The sequence below is a fragment of the Chlorocebus sabaeus genome, chromosome 5, assembly GCF_047675955.1.
Source record: "Chlorocebus sabaeus isolate Y175 chromosome 5, mChlSab1.0.hap1, whole genome shotgun sequence".
Taxonomy (NCBI): Eukaryota; Metazoa; Chordata; class Mammalia; order Primates; family Cercopithecidae; genus Chlorocebus; species Chlorocebus sabaeus.
This window is the reverse complement of record NC_132908.1, coordinates 86,291,370-86,310,616: the sequence shown is the minus strand read 5'-3', so window position 1 is coordinate 86,310,616 and position 19,247 is coordinate 86,291,370. Positions and strand designations below refer to the sequence as shown.

Here is a 19,247-nt window from a genome sequence, read left to right as displayed (position 1 = left end):
CGGGCGAGGTGGCGGGCGCCTGTAGTCCCAGCTACTCGGGAGGCTGAGGCAGGAGAATGGCGGGAACCCGGGAGGCGGAGCTTGCAGTGAGCTGAGATCCGGCCACAGCACTCCAGCCTGGGAGACAGAGCGAGACTCCGTCTCCAAAAAAAAAAAAAAAAAAAAAGAAAAAATTAAAAAATTTGTAACGCTGGGCGTGGTGGCTCACACCTGTAATCTTAGCACTTTGGAAGGCCAAGGTGGGTGGATCACCTGAGGTCAGCAGTTCAAGACCAGCCTGGCCAACATGGAGAAACCCCGTCTCTACTAAAAATACAAAAAATTAGCCAGTTGTGGTGGCGGGCACCTATAGTCCCAGCTACTCAGGAGGCTGAGGCAGGAGAATGGCATGAACCCAGGAAGCAAAGCTTGCAGTGAGCCAAGATTGCACCACTGCACTCCAGCCCAGACAACAGGGTGAGACTCCGTCTAAAATATACATATATGTGTATATACAAATCTTTTTACAAACTTTATCACAACTTACACAAACCATTTATAATATACTTGGTCTTCCTGTTTTATCCTGAGCATCCCTCTTTCCAAAATAACCAGCCATTTTAGAATAAAAATTAAGCATACAAGATTCTTTCCCATATGAAATTATTTTCCTTTTAACTTTTCCTACTAAAAATGCCTCCTTATAACTACCTTTACATCTGTAATTTTTTTTTTAAATTTTTTTTTGAGACAGTCTCGCTCTGTCACCCAGGCTGGAGTGCAGTGGCACAGTCTCTGCTCACTGCAAGCTCCGCCTCCTGGGTTCTTGCCATTCTCCTGCCTCAGCCTCCTGAGTAGCTGGGACTACAGGCGCCCGCCACCGCGCCCGGCTAGTTTTTTGTATTTTCAGTAGATGGGGTTTCACCATGTTAGCCAGGATGGTCTCAATCTCCTGACCTCGTGATCCACCTGCCTCGGCCTCCCAAAGTGCTAGGATTACAGGCGTGAGCCACCGCGCCCGGCCATATATTTGTTTTTTAAAGACAACTCACTATGTTGCCCAGGCTGGTCTCAAACTCCTGTGCTCAAGCAATCCACCCAGCTTGGCCTCCCAAAGTACTACTAGGATTCCAGGCGTGTAATTACAGGCATGTCCCCAGGCCTGGATAATTTCTGTATTTTTTTTTTTTTTTTTTTTGAGGCGGAGTCTCGCTCTGTCGCCCAGGCTGGAGTGCAGTGGCCGGATCTCAGCTCACTGCAAGCTCCGCCTCCTGGGTTCACGCCATTCTCCTGTCTCAGCCTCCCGAGTAGCTGGGACTACAGGCGCTCGCCACCGCGCCCAGCTAGTTTTTTGTATTTTTTAGTAGAGACGGGGTTTCACCGGGTTAGCCAGGATGGTCTCGATCTCCTGACCTTGTGATCCACCCGTCTCGGCCTCCCAAAGTGCTGGGATTACAGGCTTGAGCCACCGCGCCCGGCCAATTTCTGTATTTTTAGTAGACGTGGGGTTTCGTCATGTTGGCCAGGCTGATCTGGAACTCCTGAACTCAAGTGATCCACCTGCCTCGGCCTCCCAACCTGCTGAGATTACAGGCTTGAACCACTGCGCCTGGCCTGTTTCCTTTTCATAAGAACATTTTTTAAGAAACATTTTTTCCTAAAATATAATTGTTTTTAAGGAAAATTAGAAATGACCTAGACAGGCCGGGCGCGGTGGCTCAAGCCTGTAATCCCAGCACTTTGGGAGGCCGAGACAGGCGGATCGCGATCACGAGGTCAGGAGATCGAGACCATCCTGGCTAACCCGGTGAAACCCCGTCTCTACTAAAAAAATACAAAAAAACTAGCCGGGCGAGGTGGCGGGCGCCTGGACTCCCAGCTACTCGGGAGGCTGAGGCAGGAGAATGGCGTGAACCCGGGAGGCGGAGCTTGCAGTGAGCTGAGATCCGGCCACTGCACTCCAGCCTGGGCGACAGAGCGAGACTCCGTCTCAAAAAAAAAAAAAAAAAAAGAAATGACCTAGACATTTAATGGGTGTCTATTATTTAATATAACTTTTGATTTGAAATTATTACAAGCTTATTTACAAGTATATATTCCATTATATTTACCTGATTAACTTTAAAAATAGTTCACCTAGATTACCTAAGAAAACTGTGATAGGCCGGGCGCGGTGGCTCACACCTGTAATCCCAGCACTTTGGGAGGCCAAGACGGGCGGATCACGAGGTCAGGAGATCGAGATCATCCTGGCTAACACAGTGAAACCCTGTCTCTACTAAAAAATTCAAAAAACTAGCCGGGCGAGGTGGCGGGCGCCTGTAGTCCCAGCTACTCAGGAAGCTGAGGCAGGAGAATGGCGTGAACCCGGGAGGCGGAGCTTGCAGTGAGCTGAGATCGCGCCACTGCACTCCAGCCTGGGCGGCAGCGAAACTCCATCTCAAAAAAAAAAAAAAAAATGGAGAATGGCATGAACCCGGGCGGCCGAGTTTGCAGTGAGCAGAGACTGCGCCACTGCACTCCAGCCTGGGTGACAGAGCGAGACTCTGCCTCAAAAAAAGTTTGTATTTTCCTGATACAGTATTGAAGTGCTTTTTTTCCTTTAACTGAATTAATTAAAACCCTTTTATATATTTTTGGTAGTGAAACATTGTACACATGACTCATAGATTCACAGTTGTATTAGACACACAGAAGATGCCTAAGACCCTTTTGTTCTTACTATTTTAAACTTCTAATTTCTTTCTTTCTTTCAATCTTTTTTTTTTTTTTTTTTTTTTTGAGATGGAGTCTTACTCTGTCACCCAGGCTGGAGTGCAGTGGCATAATCTCAGCTCACTGCAACCTCCACTTCTTGGGTTCAAGAGATTCTCCTGCCTCAGCCTCCTGGGCAGCTGGGATTACAGGCACCCGCCACCACACTCGGCTAATTTTTTTTTTTTTTTTTTTGAGACGGAGTCTCGCTCTGTCGCCCAGGCTGGAGTGCAGTGGCTGGATCTCAGCTCACTGCAAGCTCTGCCTCCCGGGTTCACGCCATTCTCCTGCCTCAGCCTCCCTAGTAGCTGGGACTATAGGTGCCCGCCGCCGCGCCCGGCTTGTTTTTTGTATTTCTTAGTAGAGACGGGGTTTCACCGTGTTAGCCAGGATGGTCTCGATCTCAAAGTGCTGGGATTACAAGCTTGAGCCACCGCGCCCGGCCCACTCGGCTAATTTTTGTATTTTTAGTGGAGACAGGGTTTCACCATCTTGGCCAGGCTGGTCTGGAGCTCCAGACCTCAAGTGATCCACCCACCTCGGCCTCCCAGTGTGCTGAGATTACAGGCGTGAGCCACCGCGCCTGGCTGCTAATTTTTGTATTTTTAGTAGTGACAGGGTTTCACCATGTTGGCCAGGCTGGTCTGGAACTCCTGACCTTGTGATCCACCCGCCTCAGCCTCCCAAAGTGCTGGGATTACAGGCCTGAGCCACTGTACCTGGCCTAAACTTCCAATTTCTTGATAACCTGTTTCATTGTCCTAGGCAATTTTCAGCTTGATAGCCCTAAATTCACCAAAGGAAGAGCTCTTAGGGGAAAAATCAGCAAAATCTACATCTCGAAATACAGAGGGAGAGTCTGAGTGTGCTAGAGGAACATCAAAAATGAATGCCACCTGTAATCCCAGGACTTCGGGAGGCCGAGGCAGGCGGATCCTGAAGCCAGGAGTTCAAGACCAGCTTGACTAACATGGTGAAACCTTGTCTCTATTAAAAATACAAAAATTAGCCAGGTGTGGTGGGCACCTGTAATCCCAGCTACTCAGGAGTCTGAGGCAGGAGAATTGCTTGAACCCGGGAGGCGGAGGTTGCAGTGAGCCGAGATTGCACCACCGCATTGTGGCCTGGGTGACAGAGCAAGACTCCTTCTCAGGAAAAAAAAAAAAATGCCAAGTCAAACATAAAATTATAAGCTGTGCATGGTGGGGGACTTCAGTAGGGGCCTACCCAACTTTGAGTAGGGGGCTGCCCACTTCAGTTCCCCTCTCCACTGAGAACTGTTCTGTTGCTCAACAAAACTCTGTCCTGCTCACCCTCCGGTTGTCTGCATAACTTCATTTTTCTTGGACACGCGAGAAGAATTTGGGACTTGCTGAATCACAGATACAAAAGGAGGGTGATGGCTGGGTGCGGTGGCTCACGCCTGTAATCCCAGCACTTTGGGAGGCTGAGGTGGGCGGATCATGAGGTCAAGAGATCAAGACCATCCTGGCCAACATGGTAAAACCCCGTCTCTACTAAAAATACAAAAAATCGGCCAGGCGTGGTGGCGCACGCCTGTAATTCCAGCTACTCGGGAGGCTGAGGCAGGAGAATTGCTTGAACTTGGGAGGCGGAGGTTGCGGTGAGCCAAGATCACGCCATTGCACTCCAGCCTGGGCAACAAGAGCGAAACTCTGTCCAAAAAAAAATTAGCTGGGCGTGGTGGCAACGCACCTGTAGTCCCAGTTACTCAGGAGGCTGAGGTAGGAGAATCGCTTGAACCCAGGAGGCGGAGGATGCAGTGAGCCAAGACTGTGCCACTGCACTCTGGCCTAGCGACAGAGTGAGACTCTGTCTCAAAAAAAAAAGGGGGGGTGACACCGTAACACACCCCACTGACCAGACCGCAGGCAGCGGGAACAATGAAGCGCGGCATCCTTGGCTCTGCGGCTCCCAGCATCTCCACGTTCCCCCTCTCCAGACACCAGTGCCCAAGGCAGAAGCAGGTTGTGGCAAGCGCAGTCCAGTCACGGGCTGAGCGCAGATCCCATGGCCGGGCTAGGTGGGCGGGGTACCTCCAGTGGCAAGCTGGAGCCCAGCGAGACCCAGGTAGGAGCACCACTGGCCACACAGGCCTCCAGCTGGAGAAGCAGAACCCCAAAAAGTCCTGTGTCAACTATTTTAGTTAAAAAAAAAAAAAAAAAACGAGGTAACACAATACAATAGCAAGCAATTTAAGATCTGAGAGGAACGTGTCTGTTTCCACTCTTGGGGTTCCGTAAGAAAAACAGAACTTTCTCCCCAAAAAGGAGTCTTGTGCCTTCTCTTCTCCACAGGGGTCTGTATATGTGTATGTGGCATATGGACCTCATTAAGCTAATATGTCGGATATGAGGTTTTAGTTAAGTTTACTTTTGACCATTAAACCCTTTTAAAAATCCTCTTGGCTGGGCACAGTGGCTCATGCCTGTAATCCCAGCAGTTTGGGAGGCCGAGGAGGGTGGATCACGAGGTTAGGAGTTCATGACCAGCCTGGTCAAGATGGTGAAACCCCGTCTCTACTAAAAATACAAAAATTAGCCAGGTGCAGTGGGTAGCGCCTGTAGTCCCAACTACTTGGGAGGCTGAGGCAGGAGAATGGCGTGAACCTGGGCGGCAGAGGTTGCAGTGAGCTGAGATCACGCCACTGCACTCCAGCCTGGGCAACAGAGTGAGACTCCGTCTCAATAAAAAAAAAAAAAAATCCTTTTAAATCTTTAAATCTCACTACCTTATTTCAGCCGGGACAAACTGCTGATATTTCAAAAGTAACACAAATTTCAAACCAGAAACGGTGTAGGAAGCAAGCCTGGGCTGTCCTGGTGGAAAAACGGCCCACTCTCCCCACGGAACTGCAGCATGAGGTGATGGCACTTACTCTTCGGGCTTGGCTGGGAAAAGGTGGCCTTGTTATGCAAATAAAGCCCATCAGGTAGTCAAAATCTCGTTTTCCCTTTTTCTGGCTTTTTATTTTTCCTATTTCCCAGCTGTGGGAATTCAGTTAATTCAGAGGCCTTGTTTCCCATAATTTGGAAGTTTCCTTCAGATCTGACCAAGTCTAACAGAGTTCGTCAAATCCAATGGGAAAAAGACTGAAACAGCAAAAATAGCAAACACAGAAACAAATAAACAAAAAGCAGTTAAGCAAAACAAACAATCCCACAATGTATACATTTACTGAGCATACTAATAGTAAGAAATTAAGACCAGCCAGTTGTTCATCTTGGCTTTAGTCATTGAGGACTTCCTAGACAGAACCCCAATTCTGCTACGTACCTAGGAACGGGGCCCGGCTTTAGACTGCTCTCTGCCATCCTGGAATCAGGAAAAACTCGAGTTGTTTCCGAGCTGAAACTCCAGGGAACTCTCCTGCTCCCCATCACTACAGAAGCAGGAAACTCGCCTTCTTTGTTGGAAGCAAGTGAAACACCAGAAAAGGAAAAGGCGTTGTACGCAAAATAAACCTCAGACCTCAACCAAGTTTTGGGAGATCAGAGATTCTCTGGAGGGTGGCGGGGCCCCCAATCTCAGCCAATTGTCCTATTGTCCTGAGCAATAAAGAAAGCCCAGACTGGTCCTAAGCACCAGCAGAAACTCTGTCAAAGGGCGGGGCCACCTCCACTCCGAGTCCCTGCATGGTCGCCAACTCGTTAAGCCAACAAGTATCTGAGACAGCACTCAGTCACCTTAGAGGGTTATTTGGCCAAGGTTAAGGACGTGTGCATGAGAGCCAAGTCTGTACCTTCCTCCAAAGATGATGCTGAGGGCTTCAGTGTTTAAAGGGGCTGGAGGGGAAGGAGGGAGGGCATGGTACATCCTTGAATCCACGTGTCACAAGACAAAAGGAGTCAATTATGTATTTGTCTCATGCTCAGTAAATTGGCACTTCACCCACTTTTTGATGGAGTGGGTGAAGGATATGAACAGACACTTCTCAAAAGAAGACATTTATGCAGCCAACAGACACATGAAAAAATGCTCATCGCCGGGCGCGGTGGCTCACACCTGTAATCCCAGCACTTTGGGAGGCCGAGGCGGGCGGATCACAAGGTCAGGAGATCGAGACCATGGTGAAACCCCGTCTCTACTAAAAAATAGCTAAAAATTAGCCGGGCGCAGTGGCGGGCGCCTGTAGTCCCAGCTACTTGGGAGGCTGAGGCAGGAGAATGGCGTGAACCCGGGAGGCGGAGCTTGCAGTGAGCCGAGATTGCGCCACTGCACTCCAGCCTGGGCGACAGAGCGAGACTCCGTCTCAAAAAAAAAAAAAAAAAAAAAAAAAAAAAAAAAAAAAAAGAAAAAATGCTCATCATCACTGGCCATCAGAGAAATGCAAATCAAAACCACAGTGAGATACCATCTCACACCAGTTAGAATGGCAGTCACTAAAAAGTCAGGAAACAACAGGTGCTGGAGAGGATGTGGAGAAACAGGAACACTTTTACACTGTTGGTGGGACTGTAAACTAGTTCAACCATTGTGGAAGACAGTGTGGCGATTCCTCAAGGATCTAGAACTAGAAATACCATTTGACCCAGCCGTCCCATTACTGGGTATATACCCAAAGGATTATAAGTCATGCTGCTATAAAGACACATGCACACGTATGTTTATTGCAGCACTATTCACAATAGCAAAGACTGTGTATGTGTGTGTATACTACACAATGGCAGTGCTGGTTTATTACTATTAGGTTTTGAGATGGAGTATCGCTCTGTCACCCAGGCTGGAGTGCAGTGCTGTGTTCTTGGCTCACTACAACCTCCGCCTCCCGGGTTCAAGATTCTCCTGCCTCAGCCTCCCAAGCAGCTGGGATTACAGGCTCCCACCACCACGCCCAGCTAATTTTTGTAGTATTAGTAGAGATGGGGTTTCTCCATGTTGGAACCAACCCAAATGCCCATCAATGATAGACTGGATTAAAAAAACGTGGCACATATACACCACAGAACACTATGCAGTCATAAAAAAGGATGAGTTCGTGTTCTTTGTAGGGACATGGATGAAGCTGGAAACCATCATTGTCAGCAAACTATCGCAAGGACAGAAAACCAAACACCACATATTCTCCCTCATAGGTGGGAACTGAACAATGAGATCACCTGGACACAGGAAGGGGAATATCACACACCGGGGCCTGTTGTGGGGTGAGGGGAGGGGGAAGGATAGCATTAGGAGAAACACCTAATGTAAATTAGTTAATGGGTGCAGCACACCAACATGGCACATGTATATATATGTAACAAACCTGCAGTTGTACACATGTACTGTAGAACTTAAAGTATTAAAAAAAAAACATGGGCACTTCACACAAGGTGAACAAAGAGTAGCTACCTGTGGAGAAACTTTAACTTGTTATTTGTAGCTCTCTGCTTAGGAACAAAAAGGAAGCAGTTTCTTGCGTGACTCATCTTTCAGCTTATTTTTTTTCTTGTGGCAGAGTGAAATTAGCGTTCCAGGTTTTGACTGGCCTTTCCCAATTCCTAAGGCTCTGTGTATGTGTGTATACACTACACAGACCTGTATGGATTAGAAATTGTACGTGCGTGGCAGGCAGCAGGCTCCCTCCCGCTGGCACCTGAGAAGTCTGTGTCCAGGACTCTCCGCTGGCCACTGAAACAAGCCAACGGGAGATTGCATGGGAAGCTTGTTGGCCAGACTGGAAACTAATAAAGCGACCACACTGTCACTAAACACATCAGGCTTCCAGACAGGGCAGAGCCTTCTCAACACAGGGGAAGTCTAGCCTGAGCTGAGGGTTGCTGGAGAGGGTGCAGCCACCTGATAACTTGTCTCATGCCGTTGTACTCAGGTCCCTTCCACGGCCTTCCACACTCAGGAGCCCTCATCTGTGGGCCAGAAAGACAGGACAGCGCTGGCAAGGCCACTTCCAAAGTCTCAGTGCTATGGCTATCCCATGCCCCCAGCACACATTCCACATTCTTCTTTAGGGCCTTTTAATAAGCTGAGTCAGACTACAGTCAAGCAAGGAGCCCTGGGGCCCGTTAGTCGACTTTGTACCTCTTTGTTCTGGAGCATTACATCTGAATGTTTAGCTCTTAGAATCTGACCTTTTCCTCAAGTTTGGGGGCATCTTATTCACCTATAACTTCCAAGTATTCACATTGTCTCCTGAAACAAAGGCAAGGTTTTTTTGCTTTTTTTTTTTTTTGAGACAGAGTCTCGCTCTGTTGCCCAGGCTGGAGTGCAGTGGCGCGATCTCGGCTCACTGCAAGCTCCGCCTCCCGGGTTCACGCCATTCTCCTGCCTCAGCCTCCTGAGTAGCTGGGACTACAGGCGCCCGCCACCGCGCCCGGCTAGTTTTTTGTATTTTTAGTAGAGACAGGGTTTCACCGTGGTCTCGATCTCCTGACCTTGTGATCCGCCTGCCTCAGCCTCCCAAAGTGCTGGGATTACAGGCGTGAGCCACCGCGCCCGGCCAAACAAAGGCAAGTGTTTTAACTGTCCACCGTGAATCAGAACGTAAGATGCCATCTGCTGTCCATCACTCTGCACAGCCAGCCACTTCCAACATGAACATACTAATTTATTCATTTATCACCACAAAGCTCGCTCTCTGAGCCAGTCACTCTTGCCTCGACCGAGCTGTAAGCAGCTTTGGGGAAGGCAGGACCAAACGGCACTGGAGAAGGGGCCGCAGCTTCTCCAAGGTGGGGCGGGCCTGGTGCCACCCTCCCCGAGATCACTGGAGAAGGGGCCTTAGTTTCTCACAGGGTGGGGCGGCCCTGGTGCCACCCTCCCCGAGATCACTGGAGAAGGGGCCTTAGTTTCTCACAGGGTGGGGCGGCCCTGGTGCCACCCTCCCCGAGATCACTGGAGGAGGGGCCTTAGTTTCTCACAGGGTGGGGCGGCCCTGGTGCCACCCTCCCTGAGATCACTGGAGAAGGGGCCTTAGTTTCTCACAGGGTGGGGCGGCCCTGGTGCCACCCTCCCCGAGATCATTGGAGAAGGGGCCTTAGTTTCTCACAGGGTGGGGCGGCCCTGGTGCCACCCTCCCCGAGATCATTGGAGGAGGGGCCTTAGTTTCTCACAGGGTGGGGCGGCCCTGGTGCCACCCTCCCCGAGATCGCTGGAGAAGGAGCCTTGGCTTCTCACAGGGTGGGGCGGCCCTTCCTGAGACGCCTATTGCAGGGAGTAACAAATGCCATGCAAGGGTGCTTGTTTATTCTTTGAGATGTGAACTGTAGGCATCTGCTGTGCTGGGGTTCCTGTGCCGCCGGTAGGGGCCCCAGTCCTCCTGCTCCCGAATGGTTCTCTGGTCACTCCTGCTGGAACTGCAGCTGGTGAGCGTCTCATTTGACGCTCGCGTGATGATGATCTGTGGAATGACCACTTTCTTCCTGCTGGACTTTTGCTTTACATCACGTTTCTCTAGAGGAAAAAACATCCAGGCATTTAGTAGATGTGTGGAAAGCTCCTTCCACTTCCTGCCATTGCTCAGAGGAAAGAAATTAGATGTATGGTTAGCAGAAGAAATGGGTGAGTCCAAAAGTGATCAAAACTGTCCATGAACATTCCAGGGCTTCATGGATTTGCAACTCAGCCATGAGGGTTGCTGATGCTGGACACCCTTTTTCAGGGAAGAAAACGGGAGAAACACTTCCACCGTCCGCGGCAGGATGGCGTCAGGGCGGCGTCAGGGCGACCGGCACCAGAAGGAGAGAGGGCACACGTCCCGGCAGGGGCCGCCTCAGAGCTCCAGGTTCAGAGACATCATTTCCACTTCAAAGCTTTCTAATTCTGGTAAAGCCCTCTGTCCAGAACTTTATTCATTAGAATGTTCTAGAAATGGACATTTCTGATGTTGCTCACATTTTCTTAAACTTGTTAAGGTTACAAGGAACGCCTGAGACCTTTGAAATGCCAAGCACTGCCAAGTACGAAGCAGAAGTGCTCCTTCGCCGGCTGCTCTCCTGGCCGGCCACCCGCCCCCTTCCTGGACTGTCATGCTACGGACTTCTGGGAGGGCAGGACGGAGCTCGCTCTCTCTGCACACATATGTGTGGTGCAGGGTTACAAGACTCACAGTCACCTTTTCACAGAAACATAACTACAGTGGGTATGTTGTTCTACAGCTTGGTGGGGACACTTGAGAGCTCACGAACCTGGAAGCAAGGTAGGATGGACAGCTGGCAATGGCAGTGCCGGTTTATTATTTTATTATTACTAGTTTTTGAGACAGAGTCTCGCCTCTGTCACCCAGGTTGGAGTGCAGTGGTGTGATCTCGGCTCACTGCAACCTCTGCCTCCCGGGTTCAAGTGATTCTCCTGCCTCAGCCTCCCGAGCAGCTGGGACTACAGGCTCCCGCCACCACGTCCAGGTAATTTTTGTATTATTAGTAGAGATGGGATTTCTCCACGTTGGCCAGGCTGGTCTCAAACTCCCGACCTCAGGTGATCCACCGCCTCGGCCTCCCAAAGTGCTGGGATTACAGGTGTGAGCCACCACGTCTGGCCGACAGTGCTGGCTTTTATCGTGTACCTGTTCTGAGCCCTACAACAGTGAAAAATGACACACGGCAGCTTCTGCTATAGTCTCTGACAACCCACATTTCACAGACAAAAGGGAGGCACAGACAAGCCAAGCCACCTGCCCAAGGCTCGTCAGACCGGGGAGCCACAGAGGCCAACTCGCCTGCCCAAGGCTAACCAGATGGGGAAGGTGGAGAGGCCAAGTCGCCTGCCCAAGGCTCGTCTGATGGGGTATTCAGGCGTCGGCCTCTCCCTTTGCCTGCGGTGCTGTTACAGAGCCTCATCTGTGTCAGCTGCCGAATGACCCACAGCTGCATTAAGCACTGAGAGATGTCCCTTTCTCTTTTTCTGAGACAGAATCTTGGTCTGTGGCCCAGGCTGAAATGCAGTGGCGTGGTCATGACTCACTGAAGCCTCAACTTCCTGGGCTCAAATGATCCTCCCACTTCAGCCTTCCAAGTAGCTGGGACCACCAGCATGCACCACCACACCCAGCTAATTTTAAAATTTTTTGTACACTCAGGGTTTTGCCATGTTGCCCAGGCTGATCCCAAACTCTCAGGCTCAAGTTATTCTCCCACCTCACCCTCCCAAAGTGCTGGGATTACAGCAGCCATGAACCACTGTGCCAGCCCTTTTCTTCCATTTTTAGAGACAGGGTCTCACTCTGTAGCCCAGGAAGGAGTGCAGTGGCTATTCGTAGATGTGATCATAGCAAACTACAGTTTTGACCTCCCAGGCCCAAGTGATCCTCCTACCTCAGCCTCCTGAGTAGCTGGGACCACACATCTCACCTGTGGGACCATATTATTCCCACACCACCATAACTGGCTCACTTTTTTTTTCTTTTCAGTAGAGATGAGGTCACCTTGTGTTGCCCAGGCTGGTCTCAAACTTTTGGACTTAAGGGAGCCTCCTGCCTCAGTTTCCAAAGTGCTGAGATGATAGGTGTGAGCCACTGGGCCCAGCCTATTCCCAATTTTTATCTTTTTCAGACAGTGCTACAGTGAACATTCTTGCATTTATGTGTTCACACTCTTTGGAGGGTTTATCTATTTGTAAATTACTAGAACTTCTGGGTAAATGGGTATAATTCACTTCAAATTTTGGTAAATACTGTCAAACTTTTCTATAGAGACTACGTCAACTTACATTTCCACAAAGAGACTATGAACTTAGAAAGGTGTTCCCTATTCCAAACTTATAAAAACATTTGCCTATTTTCCACTTTTTCTCTTTTTTTTGGGGGGGGGGGGTCAGGGTCTCACTCCGGTGACCCAGGCAGTGAGGGCAGGCACAGCCCACCTGGAGCAACCACTGCAAAGGCACCAGCTGCAGCAGACAAGGCGTGGCCAGGGCTGCGTGCTCCACAGATCCCACGGGAGACAGGAACAGGCAGGAGCCTCCCCTCTCCTGAGTTGATGCGGCAGGGGCCCAACCCAGCCACAGCCATGGCCCTGGGCATCCCTGTGCTCTCAGGGCCGAGGAAGCACCCCCAACCCCTGCAGGCTCAGCAGTGCCTGCTCCCACTGTCTGGCCTCTCCCCACTTTCACCGCCCACTCCAATTCCCACCGCCCACTCCAATTCCCACCGCCCGCTCCGACTCCCACCGCCCGCTCCGACTCCCATCGCCCGCTCCGACTCCCACCGCCCGCTCCGACTCCCACTGCCCGCTCCAATTCCCACTGCCCACTCCAATTTCAGAGCAAAGTTGAGGCCAAGCCCAGGCACTGCCATGACCTGGCCAGGTGTACATGCACTCAAGGCAATACTGACAAGCCAGCCCCCGCCGTCTCGATCCCCCTCCAGACTTCAGGTCCTGACGAGCATGGGGAGAAAGGTGAGGGGGACCTGAGGGCAGTTCAGCCTGAGCCTGCAGGTATCCCTTAGCACGAACAGCCTGGACACCATGGACAACATGATTAATGGCAGCAGGAGGCAGAAAGGCTCTTGGGCAGAAAGGAGCAGGGCCTCAGTGAAGCCCCACCTTCAAGCCAGGGATGGCCTAAAGCCTGGCTGTGCGCAGCGGCCGGACCCCACACTTGCTCTCCCACACACCGCTCACTGTTGTCTACCTGGCTCGCCATTTGCAGGTGTGGGATCTGGACTAGGAGTGTGAGCCGAGTGCAGTCTGCTGGCTGAGTGGACAGTACAAGCCCAGCAGGTGTGAGCAAAACCCAGGCAGAAGCGCTGCGGCCACAGAGGTTTCTGGCTAGCAAAGTGACACCCTAAGGCTCCCGTGACAGCAGCAGGTGGTGGCACGACCAAGACTCAACAAAGCCCCAACCACCCAGACTCAAGTGATCCTCCCACCTCATTTAAAATTTTTGTTTCGGGCCAGGCGCGGTGGTTCACGCCTGTAATCTCAGGACTTTTGAGAGGCCGAGGCGGGAGGATCACGAGGTCAGGAGATCAAGACCATCCTGGCTAACATGGTGAAACCCCGTCTCTACTAAAAATACAAAAAAAAAATAAGCCAGGTGTGATGGCAGGCGCCTGTAGTCCCAGCTACTCAGGAGGCTGAGGCAGGAGAATGGCGCGAACCCGGGAGGTGGAGCTTGCAGTGAGCCGAGATGGCGCCGCTCACTCCAGCCTGGGCGACAGAGCGAGGCTCCGTCTCAAAAAAAGAAGAAATGGAATCATACAGCATGTGACCTTCTGCGATTGGCTTTTTTCACTCAGCATATTTTTTAATAGCTCATAGAAGTGTTCCATTTCTCTTCTTATTCAAAATTTTCTTGCAATCAAGCATACTCTACCTTCATAAAAATGTTACAGGCCGGGCACGGTGGCTCAAACCTGTAATACTGGCACTTTGGGAGGCCGAGGTGGGCAGATAACAAGGTCAGGAGTTTGAGATCAGCCTGTCCAATATGGTGAAACCTCATCTCTACTAAAAATACAAAAATTAGCCAGCCGTGGTGGCGGCGCCTTAAGCTGAGGCAGAAGAATTGCTTGAACCGGGGAGGCAAAAGTCTCAAAACAAACAAACAAACAAAGTTACAAAAGTGTTTAAACCAGCCGGGCGCGGTGGCCCACGCCTGTGATCCCAGCACTTTGGGGGGCTGAGGCAGGTGGATCAGCTGAAGTCAAGAGTTCAAGGCCAGCCTGGCCAATGTGGCGAAACCCCATCTCTACTAAAAATACAAAAAAATTTAGCTGGGGATGGTGGCGGGCGCCTGTAATCCCAGTTACTTGGGAGGCTGAGGCAGGAGAATCTCTTGAATTTGGGTGGCAGAGGCTACAGTGAGCTGAAAGCTGAGATCGCGCCACTGCACTCCAGCCTGGGCAACAAGAGTAAAACTCCATCTCAAAAAAAAAAGAAAAAAGAAAGTGTTCAAACACACAAGAAAACAGAATATTTTCTATTGCACCTAAGCAGCGCTCAGCCTCAATCAGTATTTTGTTGTCTTGTTCTTTCTTCATTTTTTTTCCTATCTTTTTTTTTGAGATGGAGTCTCACTCCATCGCCCAGGGATGATCTTGGCTCACTGCAACCTCTGCCTCCTGGGTTCAAGTGATTCTCCTGCCTCAGCCTCCAAACTAGCTGGAATTACAGGTGCACACCACCACGCCCAGCTAATTTTTTTGTATTTTTTGTAGAGATGGGGTTTTACCATGTTGGCCAGGCTGGTCGCGAACTCCTGACCTCAAGTGATCCACCCGCCTCGGCCTCCCACACTGCTAGTATTACAGCATGAGCCACTGCGCCCAGCGTCCTGAGTATCTTTAAGTAATTTCAGACATGATTTTACCCATAAATGTTGCAGTATACCTCTTTATCAGATAAGGGTTGTGTTTTAGCATAACTACAATAGCACTGCCACATCTAAGAAAATTAACACTGACTCATCCCCAAATACCCAATCTGACTGTCTCAGGAATGACTGAGCCCAGGTTCTAGGTCTCTCAGGTTTCCTTTTAACATTTCCTTCCTTTTTTCCCAAGTTCTTTATTTGTGGTAGAATTTCCAACACTGTGGAATAAGATGACTGTAAATCTGTGATGTGTTAGATCTCTGTTTGTATGTTTGTGAATTTTGCAACGCAAAAATTTAAGCATATACAGCAGTAGTCATGATAACAGTATAATATATCTGTATTGGTCCATTTTCATGCTGCTAATAAAGACATACCAGAGACTGAATAATTTATTCAGGAAAAAGGTTTAATGGACTTATAGTTCCACATGGCTGGGGAGGCCTCACAATCACAGCGGAAGGCGAGGAGGAGCAAGTCACGTCTTACACGGATGGCAGCGGGAAGAGAGAGCGCTTATGCAGGAAACTGCCATTTTTAAAACCATCGATCTCGTGAGACTTATTCACTATCACGAAAACAGCATGGGAAAGACCTGCCCCCATGATTCAATCACTTCCCACCCAGTTCTTCCCACATGAGGGAAATCAAAATGAGATTTGGGTGAGGACACAGCCAAGCCATATCAATATCCCAACAGCTGCCACAGTGATTAACTCATGGCCAAACTGTCTCCCCATCATGGCCCTTCTGTTCTGGTCACTACTGCTCCATAGTAATTTACCCTAAGCCTCAGCAGCTTAAAACGACTACTTGCTTTTCTCTGGATTTTATGGGTTCAGGACAGGTTTGGCAGGACAGGTATCACCTGTGGTTGCCCAGGCAGCTGCAGGCATCTAAAGACTCACTGAGACGTCCAGGGCGGCTCTTGGGGCTGGACACTGATGCTGGCTCCCCCTGAGGTGCACGCCCCAAGCTGAGACGACTCCAGGATCCAGCCAGAGCCTGGAATCACTGACGGCTTGTTCACTCACAAGTCTGGCTCCTGGGTAGGAAGGGCTTAGGGACCAGGACTGCTAACTGCACTGCTTCCCAGGTTCAGATTCAGGTTAAACCACTTCCATCACCCTCCAAAGTCCCCAGGACGGGCTTAGGGACCAGGACTGCTAACTGCACTGCTTCCCAGGTTCAGATTCAGGTTAAACCACTTCCGTCACCCTCCAAAGTCCCCAGGACGGGCTTAGGGACCAGGACTGCTAACTGCACTGCTTCCCAGGCTCAGATTCAGGTTAAACCACTTCCGTGACCCTCCAAAGGCCCCTTGTGTTCAGCTGTGGTTGACTCCCATTCCTGCCCAGCAACCATTCATCTGCTTCTCTCTGCAATGTGTTCGTCTTTTCTGGACATTTCATGTAAAGGGAATTGCAGTATGAGTGGTCTTTCCTCTGGCTTTTCTCACTTAGCGTCCCACCTTCAGGATCCTTCACAGTGTGGCAAAGGAGTCAGCAGCCTGCTCCTCACCGTCGCGCAGCCCGTCACCGCACGGAGAGCGTGCACACTTCATCTTCTCTCTTGAAACTCTGTCCTCACTCTTGCTCTGTTGTTTTCCCTTCATGTCCACCTTCCTCCCACACCCTCTGGTGTGACAGACACTGCTGGAGCCTTTCCAACAGGCGGTCCTCCTTCCCCCACTTCCGTTGCTAGTAGAGGTCCTGCCCACTGCTGTGTTTCACAGCTCCCTCCAGCCCCTGCAGAATCTGCACTGTTGAGTGTGGTCTAGAGAGGCTGGGCAGGCGAAGCCTTCCTGGGAAAGGTTTCCTTGCTAATATAAAGCAAGGAGCAACGCCTTTGAAGTAGACGCAGTCCTGCCTGCATGTGGGGGCTGTACACTCACTGGGGGCTGTGGACACTGAGAGTGGTCAGGAAGAGACATGCAAAGCCCTTGATGTCACGGCTGTGCTAACAAGCCAACCTGGAAGCCCTGCCTCTGACCCTTCATTTGTGAGACATTAAATCCCTGTGTTAAAACTGTGTTCACTTAGCTTTTCTGTAACTTTCAGCTAAAAGCACCCTGACAGACAGGTAGCATTTTCCAAACCGCCATCCTAATGTGATGCTATTCCTGCAGACTTCCATCCTCTAGTGAGGGGTTCCAAAGTTGGGAATTCAAATCCAGGCCTTTCTTCCAAGTCCAAGGCCCAGAGCCTCCGACTTCCAGCTCTTGATCCCACAAGCCTATCTGAACCAGTCCAGACCCAGCTCCTCTGCCTAGCAGGCCAGTCATTCCCGACACTCTTTCTTGTCTGACCCAAGTGGTTCATTTTTTTTTTTTTGAGACAGTCTCACTCTATAGCCCAGGCTGGAGTACAGCAGTGGCGTGATCCCGCTCACTGCTACCTCCGCCTCCCAGGTCCCGGTTCAAGCAATTCTCCGCCTCAGCCTCCTGAGTAGCTGGGATTACAGGCAGATTCCACCATGTCCAGCTAATTTTTGTATTTTTAGTAGAGATGGGGTTTTACCATGTTGGCCAGGCTGGTCTTGAACTCCTGACCTTAAGTGATCCACCCACCTTGGTCTCCCAAAGTGCTGGGATTACAGGCGTGAGCCACCATGCCCAGCCGAGTGGTTCATTCTTGTGATGAAACTGAAACACTTCCTCCTGGCACAGGCCCCCAATCTCCTCAGATGACAGGCTCTGCGGGTTCTGCCTGCTTGACCCTTCTGAAATTCGTACTGCAAGGCCTCGCTGGCTCCCACTGGGCCAACAGCAATGGGTCTCTGATGGGGCCACCTCCCCTGGGAACTTGCTTCCCTGTTGGTAGGCACAGACCCCATCATACCGCCCTCGTTTTTCATTTTTAAATATTTGTTTTTTGTAGAGACAGGGTCTCACTATGTTGCCCAAGCTGGTCTTGAACTTCTGGGCTCAAAAGATCCTCCTGCCTCGGTCCGCCAAGTAGCTGGGACGACAGGTGTGACACTGCGCCAGGCAGCATCTCCGTTGTTTAAACTATTTAACACTTCCAGCTCCATGTGGTAAAACTGATGGAAAACTTTGTATTCTAGCTTCTTCCTACCGTTAGGGCCTCATCTTCCCCACACACACCCAAAGGTCTGGTCACACTAGGCTGTTATAAAGGATGCCTTTGTCGCACCCAGGTTCTACTCCTCAGTCACCCTCCACAATGTGCTTGCGCGAGCAGCCCTCGGAGAGCTACACTCCAGCCTGGGACGGCCTCCCAAGGCTCTGTTCCAGTGTGTGGAGGCTGAGGGATTCCCGGTGGCACCAAGATACCCAGCCCTCCAGGAGAACCTCAGGTGAGACACACGCACACTGCTTCAGCCCCTCGACCACCTGGTACACACTTATCACTCGGGAACTGACCTACATTTTCATTAAACTTATGTTTTCAACCAAGAATTCTGGATATTTACCTCCTACATAAAGTTCCTAAAACAAACCAGTTTCAACTTTAGCGCGCGTGCCTGCTACTAGTGTCCATCCGGTAAGGTCTTAGAAGTAGGCTCCTCACCCCAGCCCCAGATCCTCCAAGCCGCTGACCTCGCTTCGCTCCCTCCCGCCGTCTCCTACCTTCCTGCGAAGCTGCCGGCGACAGGTGCTTGGCTGTCCCGGACCCCGGGGGGAGGCTGTCCACAGGCTTCTCCGACTCCCTGTCTGCCTGCCTGGTTTCCTGCGAATGCTTCTCCATCAACTTATCCTTAGGTTTTGGAACCGAATAGATGGATTCCTTCTTTTGCTCCTCACCTGAAACATATGGATCATCCGTCAGACCCGGGACTTACCGAATCCAGGGCAGTGGGTCCCATCGTCTTCAGTCGCCTGTTTGGGTCTAGAATAAGCTGGCTTCAAAGTCTCGAGTCTCTCCGTTTCCGTAACCGCCTCAGGCGGGAAGACACTTAAGGCGCCGTCCGTGGCGGACTCGGCGGCAGGAACGGTTCACCCCGGGCCAAGGTCGGCGCCTGCGCTCGCGCCGCCCCGCCCAGCCCCGCCCTGGGCCCGCGCCGTGGGGCGGAGAGGCGGGGAGCCCAGCGCCTGCGCCCCCTTTACCTTTCCTGGGTTTCTGTTTGCTTTTGGAAAGGCCCATAGGTGAGCCCACCGCCCCCGCCGGCGCAAGCCCGGGTCCCCGCACCTCCGCGGCCGCGCAGCCCTGAACGACCGACAAAAGGTCCTCGCGGCCGCGGCGCGCGTCACCATGGCAACCGCGCGCCGCGCAGCCCCGCCC

General features: G+C 51.1%; 1 protein-coding gene across 2 annotated transcripts; it reads right to left on the bottom strand.

The window, feature by feature from the left end:
- Positions 1–8,876: 8,876 nt before the first annotated feature.
- Positions 8,877–19,239, bottom strand: SPATA33 (spermatogenesis associated 33). 2 transcript variants are annotated; one of them, XM_007994407.3, is made up of 3 exons: positions 19,155–19,239; positions 18,596–18,769; positions 8,877–10,143 (listed from the first exon to the last, which is right to left on the bottom strand). In XM_007994407.3, the coding sequence occupies exons 2-3, from the start codon at positions 18,711–18,713 to the stop codon at positions 9,935–9,937; spliced, it is 327 nt and encodes a 108-aa protein (XP_007992598.1). In that variant the 5' UTR covers positions 18,714–18,769; positions 19,155–19,239; the 3' UTR covers positions 8,877–9,934. The 2 variants fall into 2 exon arrangements, with proteins under 2 accessions (XP_007992598.1, XP_007992597.2); XM_007994406.3 differs by having other exon boundaries at positions 19,073–19,217.
- Positions 19,240–19,247: the final 8 nt, after the last annotated feature.

Coding starts and splice junctions, on each gene's coding strand:
- SPATA33 (XM_007994406.3), bottom strand. CDS start 19,109: ATGGGCCTTTCCAAAAGCAAACAGAAACCCAGGAAAG. Junction 18,770..19,072: donor CAAACAGAAACCCAGGAAAG/GTAAAGGGGGCG, acceptor CATATGTTTCAG/GTGAGGAGCAAAAGAAGGAA. Junction 10,144..18,595: donor GCCGGCAGCTTCGCAGGAAG/GTAGGAGACGGC, acceptor TTTTTCCTCTAG/AGAAACGTGATGTAAAGCAA.